The sequence below is a fragment of the Aspergillus nomiae genome (assembly GCF_001204775.2).
Source record: "Aspergillus nomiae NRRL 13137 chromosome Unknown contig00111, whole genome shotgun sequence".
NCBI classification, from domain to species: domain Eukaryota; kingdom Fungi; phylum Ascomycota; class Eurotiomycetes; order Eurotiales; family Aspergillaceae; genus Aspergillus; species Aspergillus nomiae.
The window spans coordinates 68,824-78,944 of NW_015378166.1; the positions used below are offsets into that span (position 1 = coordinate 68,824).

A 10,121-nucleotide genomic window follows, 5' to 3' on the forward strand; every position below is an offset into this window, starting at 1 on the left:
CTGAATGGGTTATCGTTGTAGATAGAATCTGGCAGATCCGAAGTGTCCTATCACAGGACCGAGAAATTGGATACAAGCTTACATCACGCACTGCGCTTGGAGATGCTGGTTGGAATGATAGTTGTCATTACCCATGTATCCATAAAATAGAAAGTATGGCATATGCTTTGCCTCTTGGCTACCTCAATCCAATGGCAAAGGACTTCTATGGACCAAAAATAGAAGCCAATGCGGAGATTGTAATGACTGATCATCCATAACAGTTTCTTTGTCTATGCAATTAAGACCCAATATACATCCTAGTACTACCTGACTACCAAGAAAATACCTAGCTTTTGCCTAGAAATACCAAGACTGGGATTAGAGTTTCCGCCAGCGAGACATTTAGACAATGACAACGATTGGCGCGCCGATATATGCACTGCCACCTTCACGGTCCCCATGTACTACTTGCAAAGGGAAATGCAAAGCAATTTCCCATTTCCACATTCTCCCACGGTCTAGGCAACGGAGCAGAAGCATGATAATGACATGACATACTCTATCCTGCACAATACGGGCTCTTGGCTCTTAGCCATTCCCCGTAGTACCACAGCATCAACGGCGCAACAATGCCAAGCGCCAGACTGACGAATGCGAGCAGACTATTCCCCCATCCCAGACCCAAGGCGCGGTACAGACTCTCTGCAAATAATGGAAAGGCAAACCCAGCCAATGTTCGTACAAATGCTGCGGCACCAGTAGCACTGGCCGCATAACGGCTATAGGCGTCGACGACATATGTCTGAGCACACTGGAAGGAGATTATCAGCCCAATCGCAAAGATCGCGGCACCAATGTTGGGTATGATCCAGTGCGTATGGTATTCAGCACTCCACCCATAGATGAATAATCCAATAGGGACGAGTAGCCCTCCTGGGAGCATCAGAGGAATGCGGAATTCGGGTCGTCCTGGATGGTCATAACGTCTCTGAAGGTGCACATATACCTTCAAGGTCTGTGGTTAGCATGCTTTGTATGGACGCTAGCCATCGTACCTGGTGAATGAATGGCTTACTGTGTCAAGAACGCGACCACAGAATTGAAGCCCGATCACAAAGCCTACGCCAAGCGAGATGTAGTTCAAGCTGGCTATGTCCTTTGCTTGGCTGTACACGCCCTCCCAGACCAGAGGGAACGATGCTAGGCTGTTGCGTATGAGTAATGGAAACTTGGGGATCGTAGAAGTTGGAGATATCCTCACACAAGATACATCAGTCCATACTGGTAGCCTCTGTATAGGGACAGGGCTTGGATAGCAGGCTGAGTAAAAAGCATCCGGAACGGGCGAATCAGGTTCTTCCGAAGGACTTGGCCAAAGGTCCGATCGGGCCTATCATACTCGGTATGGAGATGGTGGTTACCTGTCAATTCCTGCAGCATTCTTTTTCTAGTTGCAAGAATCTTGGGGGCATAGGTTTCGCGCAGAAACAGGAATGCTAATAGCTGCACCAGGGCATCGGCCATGGACACAACCCAGAAGATCCATCGCCACGACAGATACTTCGTCAAGTACCCACCCGCTGCATCCACGGCTCGTATTAGGTCTTGGGCTTCTTTCTATCGTGGGGCATTACGGAGTTGTCCTCTCGGCACTTACCAATAGGGCCAATCGCGGGCCCGATAAACGGCATCAAGCTATAAAGTGCCGTGGCTGCTCCGCGTTCCTCTTTGCGCCAACAGTCGCTGAGGACTCCGCCACCAATCTAGACAGAAATTAGCGAATCCGCCGTGAAGATGCTAGTCTGGATACATACCGCTTGCGGGGCACTGCCACCGAATCCGCTGAGGAACCGAAAGGCAAGCATCTGGTTTCCAGAAGTAGCAAACCCGCATACGGTGTTGAACACTAAATAAAACATGTTTGCGGACTGGAGTACGACAACACGTCCATACATCTCAGACAGTGGTGCGATTATAAACGGTCCCAGCGCATACGCGAGTAAGAAGATCGACATGAGGAGATATTGCTTGATATCCGACTGGATTTGAAATTCATCCGCCATGGTGGATAAAGCAGGTGCTACCATGGTGGAGGACACGGGGGAGATGAAGGTAAAACAGGATACTAAGAGTGTTGAGATCCATTTCCTCGGACGACTCCAATTGAGAGGGTTTGATGGATCGTCTGCGCCGGACCATGTTACCTATGCTATATCAGGACCTCGCATAGGCCAGGGCTAAGAATAGAGCTGAGGGGAGACATACCAATGAATCCTGATCCGCAAACAACAGACGGCTCTGTTGACTATCATGAGAGCCTGAATTCGGTTCACCGCTGCTTTTGCCGCGGTCTTGGTCCGATTCAAAACCGACCTGTGTACCATTTGACGGTGTACCGTGCCTCTGGTACGAATCAGAACTCAGACGAACTGCGGGAACGGGAATGCCATATCGAGAGTCGTAGTCTCTGTAGAATTGAACTGAAGGCAGGGGTATCATTCGATCCTCCTCGTCACGACTTTGTCTCGGGACAAAATGTGACATGGTGTGAGCAATGTCGGGGTAAAGCGAGCGACAATACAAGTAGGGATATACGGAAAAGAAAGTGTACGCGAGGTGCCTTTTATGTGGTTCTATTGGACCTTCAGTGCAGTTTTATGTTCATCTTCGAGTCTTGCTGCCATCCGAGTTGGTCAACCTGCGCCCACTCCGCACAGACTCTACATACCCAATATTCTATTTTTGATCCTGTATCAAGCGCATTTCAACTCTGGTACAATATACTAAGGCTGTGCAGAAGAGTAGACAGTGTCCAATTTAGTGGCGTTCGAATTTCGTTTGGCCAAGGAGAAAGGCAGCAGTGTAACGGCATGGACTAGTGGCTTTGCTTTGTGGGCAAGCTTCAAGTAGAATCGGGAAATTGTCCTCGTGGACCCATAGAATCCGATGTCGCCTAGTAGTCCAGTCCCCCAACTGAGCCCTTAGACGTCATTCTTGGAGATATTCTGATGTTGACCACGGCATTGCTTAGGGCTTTCTCCGCCAAGCTGGTCTACCATGGCACGCGGGATCTGTATATGCCTTATTTCCAGGCAACCATATTAAACAATTTTAGAAACCATGCCTGGTTGTCACCTAGGTGGCTTTGTCTCAGGCTCAAAGGCGTGGTTTGTGGCCGTGCTTCATCGGTTAGGCGATATCGACGGCATGCTAGTGGTGACCATGCCCTGTCAGAGAATAGTAGAGATGGGCTGAAGAGACAGGAAGATATTAACACATGACTCTTTGTGGTTTCACCCCGCTGTAGCTTTCTGGGTTTTGCTGTTGTATATAATGGCGCTGCGGCCTCAATGGCATCTCTGTTTCTGTCAAGAAGTATCGACAACACTCGTTCATAATCATACTCTCGTTCATCATCAGAAGAGCTTCACCGATAACATTCGTTTCTTTCTATTGACTTTTTATTTTGACTGTCCACAATGAACGTATTGGTCTGTCCGTCTGGCTTCAAGGGGAGTATTGACCCTCTGACCGCGGCCAACTGCATCGAGGCGGGCATCATGCGTGCTCTGCCGTCTGCCAAGATACGCAAAGTACCACTCGCAGATGGCGGCGAGGGGTTTGCACACGCCCTAGTTGCTGCTACAGATGGCCAAATACGTGAGGCCATCGTCACTGGTCCTGTTGGTGCCCCGATATCCTCGTTCTATGGGGTCATTGCACAAGGCCAGTGCAAGACCGCGGTTATCGAGATTGCTGCTGCAGCTGGGCTGAGCCTAGTGCCTCACGACTGCCGAAACCCATGCATTACAACCACATTCGGGGTAGGGGAGCTGATTGCCTCCGCGCTGGATGAAGGGGTACAGCGTATCATTGTGGGCTGTGGAGACTCTGGCACCAGTGACGGTGGGGCCGGGATGCTCCAGGCCCTTGGGGCACGATTGATCAATCGTGAAGGTACTGAGATCCCTTGGGCTGCAGGGGGCCAGTCCTTGATTCCACTGGAGAGCATCGACCTTTCCGGATTACATCCTCGTCTGAAGGACGTCGAGATCGAGGTTGCTTGTAACTGGAAGAACGTCCTCTGCGGGCCGAACGGAGTGGCCTGTGTATATGGTCCGCAGAAAGGCGCATCTCCCAAACAGACCAAGCTGTTGCAAGCTGCGTTGGATATGTACGCTTCTGCTTGTAAGCGCATTTTAGGCCATGATGTATCTGAGATGCCAGGAAGTGGAGCGTCCGGCGGGTTGGGTACAGGTTTGCTGCTCTTAGGCGCGATGCTTCGTCCACGATACGAAGCCATCATGGAGTATTTCAACCTTGAAGGATTGTTTGAAGATTGCGATCTGGTATTCACTGCTGAAGGGGGTATTGATTACCAGACTCCGAGAGGAAAGATCCCAGCGGAGGTTGCGATACGCGCAAAGAAGCGTCAGATCCCGGTTATTGTGCTGGCAGGTACAATCGGAGACGAGGCAGAGGTAAATTACGACGTTGGAATCAATGCGTATGCCTCAATCCTCCAGCGCCCATCCACCCTGGATGAGGCTATTGCGGAGGCTGAACGACTTTTGACGGAGAGCGCAGAGGGGGTAATGCGTATGGTGGTCATTGGCCGCAAGCTGGCCAGATGGTGAGAGTGAGAGGAAATCGGACGGATGATTTATGGCATGTTTATACCTGAGCTAGAATTGAGATCATTAATTATAGGATGTTAAAACTAGAACTACAGCACACAATCGTAGCTATATTTGTTATGGAAGTTCTATTTTTATCAATCGTATTTTGCCAGGACCTCGACATGATGATCCATCACCCCAGATTGGGAGATTATCACCCCAATTTCCTGGTGGTGTAGCATGTCGTCGTAACGTATATGAAGATCACCAGCCTTGGCGCTGGATACATAGCGATTCTTTTCCAGCAGAGCATAGGGTACGGGGCAAGCTTCCTGTGGATTCGTAAGCTCCCTCGTTGAAATCTTAAGCATAGCCCAGTCCTTGCGTGGTACTTTGCGTAATTCCTTTAAATTTAGAAATTCGAATTGACTCCTCGACAAGTTCCCCCACTTGTTGGACGATTGAGAGTTCAGGAGTAAACAAGCATGATGCAATGAGAGGCATGTATACGTTTGCATATATATTTCTGTTTACTTCATCCCCCACGTTGCCCCCATGTAATAGTGCCCCTACTCAATAAGAAGCAGGTACGCTTGTTCCATTCCCCTTATCCCAGGAAGATTAACATCACCGACTGTGTCATCAGGAGTCCTCAACAGATGGGTCATGCGCAGCCGCATATAGAGAAACCCGTGGGCCGTGGTACTGGGCCATGCTTTGCCCATGTCTTTGATCCTATTCCAGACCCTGTTGATTCTGAATAAATCACAGAGGGAAAGCCGCATCTACCCCCCTATTCTCCTCAGTCTTCGTGTTGTGGTCTACTGAACGTATCCACACAGACTCCTCACAACTGTCCTTTGGATGAGGAAGAAATATTTCCATGATCCATATTAATGTTTCAATGACGAAAAGAATCATACACGAGAAGCACTGATTCATCTCTCTGATCCGGGTGTGCCTTTAGTGAAGTACAACCCCGTGTCCGTTCGCTAGGCATATGAAATACGGATGTATAATGTTCATAACGATCGTTTCACTGCAGGATCTATCTGAATAAATCCTTGATTCATGTCTCTCTAATAGAGCCTTTTAGCTAAATAAAATTTTCACCGCCATTCCATGCTATCAGAGTAGTGAAAAGAACGTCGGCTAACCTGAGCCACATATCCCCTGCATTCTCACCGACGTACAACTTATCACCGTAGTCACCACAGTCGTCATCCCCGTTGTCATCCCCGTTGTCATCCCCGTTGCCACCAACGTCGTCATCGTTCGACCAGTCTCCTTTACTTCGTTGTTCTGCGGTGCTCACTTTGACCATGTTTGGTGGGAAAAGGATTGCACTGACCCTATTGCTCCCCAATGCTGCCAGGTTCTATATACCATGACAATGAAATTATAATTGTCAGCCCCAGCACAACACACATCTATAAGGTGGGAAAAACACTGACCTGCATCTCATGATAAACATGTCGTATATTTCCCTCTGCGATGACACGGTAACGAACTCTCGAAGGGTTTGCGTCTCGCATGGTTACGACGTAATCACGTGTTGCTCTAAAAAGCTAATAAAAGTGAGCAACTAGAAGGGCCTTTAGCGGATGAATCTGGTTCATGGACGTTACCTCAAGATGGGCTTCCCTGATACTATCAACCTCTTCGGCGGACCACTGGGCTATCATTCCGGGCTTTATACGCGAATAAAGAGACTTCACATGCTCAAATCTGGGAACTATAGTATCCTCTATATCGTGATAAATTTGTTCAAGTGCAGCGTCCTTGTCGCCTTCTGTTTGTAATTCTAAGTTAACTGGCTCCAGTGCGGTTTCTGCCTTTGTATAATTTCAGGAACAGAGGGCTCAGAACATACCATCCAGATCTTCCAGATGCGGCTTGGACTCCTTGAATGCCTCCGTAGCCAGACGGGTGACCTTCAAGGCCGCTTCGAGTGCCTTTGACATGTTGAATTGTGGAAGAAAGGTTGTCGTGACACGAATAATTCTGTGGTAAAGGCTCCGTCAGAGAAACAGAGCGAGATGGGACGGAGGGGGGCGGGGCACAAGCTTTATTAATAGAGAAGAGACACCTTTTAGATTAACTAACGAAAGCAGTGAGTGCTGTGCTAAACTTTCAAATCTACTTGCGCCCCCGGGCAATCTGGTTGGTCCACAGGCTATCGTGTCGATCTCTGTGGAGCAGTTCGCTTAGAGATCGTGGGGAGAATCTTGATGCTAGCACAGGACTAGTGGGCTCAGCGTGGGCCTACCACAACATGATCACGTCGAGGGGCATATATTTATGCAGTTCCTTCCACATGGCGGTCTTGCAGGCCACATCCTGAATGATCCCTTTAGATTTTACTGAAATCCTGAGCCCCCTCAGAGCTAACACGCCGCCTCGAGAGAAGTTGAGATCCCCCACACTGGTCGGGTACCACTATTTCGCTGGCAGCATAATATGATTTCAGCTTGGTGGGGCAAAGCTTTGCTCGGCGGGGTGCTTTTTCAGCTCTTCAATATATCAGCCAAAAGTTAAAATAAGTTGTATACGTACCCTCGGCTGGGCTGTTAAAGCCTAACCCGTACCGCGCTATGACTGCCATTCCAATCGGCAGCAAGACAAGATACCTAAAGTCGCCAGACTCGCCACAAAGATGACGTGGCAGAGAATAAAAGTCCAGGCGCTCTTGGCTCCCACAGTAGGCGTACTTAAACAGCGGGCATTGAGCGTAGTAGATCTAGAATTGGAATGAAGTTTTAATTCATTAACAACCCTTTGTAAATTTCAGTGGCATAATCTATTAAAGTCTATCGGGAATAGGTCTCTTTGGCGACGGATACTATGTTTGGTCTTCTTCAGGGCCCATGAATGGGCCCTAGCTATTAAGCCTAAGTTCAATCTTTAGCCTTATAATAGGCCCTTGCGGCACAACCCCATCATGGTGTCCTGACCGTCCTACGCCCACCTCCAAAGCATCAAGCACAAATCGTTGATTCGTGTGTCCGGGCTGTCGAGATAAGTAGCGAAAGTGGGAATGGCATTGAGTTGTTCTAGTTAGTCTTTTATAGTATATAAAAGCTGAAGCTTAAAAAAGGCTTCTTTAACAGAAATCTTTCTTTAACCTGATACCATATTAGTAGAGGTGCTAGGTAGAACCTAGAAATCTTAGTCCATTGATGATGGTTATCGCAACCCCTGGAACGGCATTTTTCCGCATTAATCTGCCTCCTTCGTGGAGCCAGTTGTGGCTTGATTATTCCTGCGATTTTGGCTATATTAAACCACGATCCCTGGATGTTTCTACACTCTATTCTTCTTTTTGTTTTGTTAATCTTTGAGTATTGGTTTTCTAGTAAGAGTATTTCCCAAAATCTGCCACTTAATCAGCAATATGATCCGCTCCCTCACCACTCGGGAAGCTCGTGATACAAAGGTAGGCTTAAATAACCTTTACTGTGGTTGGCAACTTCTAAAGGGGGTTTTTTCGGACAGCCACGACACGACCCCATCGACGCTGAACCCGCCCGAATCGACACAGAGCCTTATCAATCTCCTGATGGTCAGTCTAGCATTCGTCAGTTTCCATTTGCCCATGATCCCTATATCGGCCTCCCCGTATTAGGGGTGGGCATGACTGGGATTGTTTACGAGTTGGGACAAGACCGTGTTGTTAAGAAAGCTAGGCAATTGCAACTGCCAGACGCTGGTGATGCCGAATACATGAACAAGATCAACCAACAAACCCTAGAGAATAAGATCGAAGTCCTTGAACGCCTTGGCAGCTGCGAAGGAATTATCCCCTACTTCAAAATATCCCAGTATGGCATTGAGCTAGCCCGTGCGCAGGAAGATCTTGAATCCTACCTAGAAACCCATCCAGAATGCGAGGACACTTTGAAGGTTGGGTGGATATTAAGTCTTATCCAGAATTTCTCATATATCCACTCTTGCAAGGTATTTGTGGATGATATCGCTCGTCGGAATATTTTAATTATAGACAACCAGCTTAAGGTCGCAGACTTTGGCCAGTCTATCTTATTACCACTTGATGCCGATATTACTTCCACGGACGAAGATGGTTTAAATGTTCAGATTGAGATACTACACCTCGGTTGGATTTTCTACTCTATTATTTCCTGGAAGATTCATAAGCACTATTTCTTTAACGCCGAGAACCCTGACTTTTGTTGGCCGGCTTCATTCGCAAATGTTGATGATATTCTCTGTGGCAGGATAATCAAGAAGTGTTGGCACGGTGGATATAGAAGCATGCATCATATCCAATATGAGGCACTCCAGTTACTCGTTAGTCACTAATTCAAAGCAGAACTTTCTACCCCATGCAAGATAAGGGCCCGAATTGTAGAAAAGTGGCTGAGAAATATAGGCTCCTCGTAAAAGATAAGGAGACCCTGCTCTTTCATGGCATTTCTTCGCTGCAGACTGGACGGACCCAGATAGTGAGACAAGGCCATCTGTCGAGATAGGTGGCTACGACATGTGCTACATCCAGGCTGGGGAGGGTAAGTATTACAACTAATGAACAATATGCCTGCCTCGGTAGATACCTGCAGATACTAACTTGTCACGAGCCATATCAATTGCAAAATCTTTGGCAACACCCGTGGACCACCTGTGTATGTCGGGATTCAAAGGCTAAATCGGAGCACTATATGCCCCAACCCCCATTATCGGCAGAAGTAGTTGGTTGACATGGGGTCTGTTTGCAGTTACAGAACTACAGTGTCAAGAATAAATCAAAGCAATATCACTCCGTCATTCTACCTAATACGGTACATGAGTGAAAAACCAACTTGAGCGTGATACATATGGCCCCAGTAGACAGCACCTGCAACCTCTCTGTAACAACGCCCTTGAATAGCCCAAGGAACAAGCCAATGTCAACACTCTCATCCGCGGCAGTTGCAGCCAAGGTACTTGTTCGTGCAACGGCCAGCCACACCATTGCAGTCGTTTGCATCGCAGGGTCCCACATCACTGCCGCAGTTGTATCCGCATGGACAGCCTTTCCACGGGCCCTGTTTGCCGCCAAGTTAGCTAACCGAGAGTAGTGCGGCTTGGATAGGATCATACCGAAGTACAGGTTATCTTGTCGTTGCTCAGCTGCCCATTGCAGTCATGATCATAGCAGTTGCCATTGGGATAGCCGCACTCAGCAGCAGAAACCGCCAAGGCGCTCAGAGCGAAGAGGGCAATAGTGGTGAAACGCATGATTTCGAATTAGAGAACTCTGAAAATGTCACGAGGGTTGGAAAGTGATTGGAAAGTTGTTGTGAGTAGGAATTACAATCTTTCACAACGCCGGGGAAGGTGCCCTTATTTATATCTTTGTAGTCTGACTTGTGCTCATGGCCCTTCGAGAACCACGGATGATAGTCAAACATTTGTCCCGACCCTCCATAGTCGTACATCTGCTCTGGTGTGGTCTGGCAAGTGCTGTTAAGCCAATATCGCCGAGGGTTACAATCGCTGGCTCTACCCTAGACAACGGAGTAT

General features: G+C 48.1%; 5 protein-coding genes across 5 annotated transcripts; 2 read left to right on the forward strand and 3 right to left on the reverse strand.

Moving 5' to 3' along the window:
* Window positions 1-541: 541 nt before the first annotated feature.
* On the reverse strand, window positions 542-2,526 carry ANOM_004901 (MFS transporter; the record flags this gene model as incomplete). The annotated part of the gene is made up of 6 exons (XM_015550158.1): window positions 542-988; window positions 1,058-1,187; window positions 1,244-1,562; window positions 1,640-1,745; window positions 1,797-2,186; window positions 2,248-2,526. 6 exons carry the CDS (start codon window positions 2,524-2,526, stop codon window positions 542-544), a joined length of 1,671 nt encoding a protein of 556 aa, XP_015407477.1.
* A 935-nt stretch (window positions 2,527-3,461) lies between these two features.
* ANOM_004902 (glycerate kinase family protein) lies at window positions 3,462-4,619 on the forward strand (the record flags this gene model as incomplete). The annotated part of the gene is made up of 1 exon (XM_015550159.1): window positions 3,462-4,619. The coding sequence occupies one exon, from the start codon at window positions 3,462-3,464 to the stop codon at window positions 4,617-4,619; it is 1,158 nt and encodes a 385-aa protein (XP_015407474.1).
* A 1,078-nt stretch (window positions 4,620-5,697) lies between these two features.
* On the reverse strand, window positions 5,698-6,565 carry ANOM_004903 (uncharacterized protein; the record flags this gene model as incomplete). Its single annotated transcript, XM_015550160.1, has 4 exons — window positions 5,698-5,979; window positions 6,056-6,169; window positions 6,230-6,393; window positions 6,475-6,565. 4 exons carry the CDS (start codon window positions 6,563-6,565, stop codon window positions 5,698-5,700), a joined length of 651 nt encoding a protein of 216 aa, XP_015407475.1.
* Window positions 6,566-7,995: 1,430 nt separating this feature from the next.
* On the forward strand, window positions 7,996-8,921 carry ANOM_004904 (uncharacterized protein; the record flags this gene model as incomplete). The annotated part of the gene is made up of 2 exons (XM_015550161.1): window positions 7,996-8,037; window positions 8,097-8,921. The coding sequence occupies 2 exons, from the start codon at window positions 7,996-7,998 to the stop codon at window positions 8,919-8,921; spliced, it is 867 nt and encodes a 288-aa protein (XP_015407472.1).
* Window positions 8,922-9,514: 593 nt separating this feature from the next.
* On the reverse strand, window positions 9,515-9,836 carry ANOM_004905 (uncharacterized protein; the record flags this gene model as incomplete). The annotated part of the gene is made up of 2 exons (XM_015550162.1): window positions 9,515-9,643; window positions 9,699-9,836. The coding sequence occupies 2 exons, from the start codon at window positions 9,834-9,836 to the stop codon at window positions 9,515-9,517; spliced, it is 267 nt and encodes an 88-aa protein (XP_015407473.1).
* Between the last annotated feature and the right edge of the window lie 285 nt (window positions 9,837-10,121).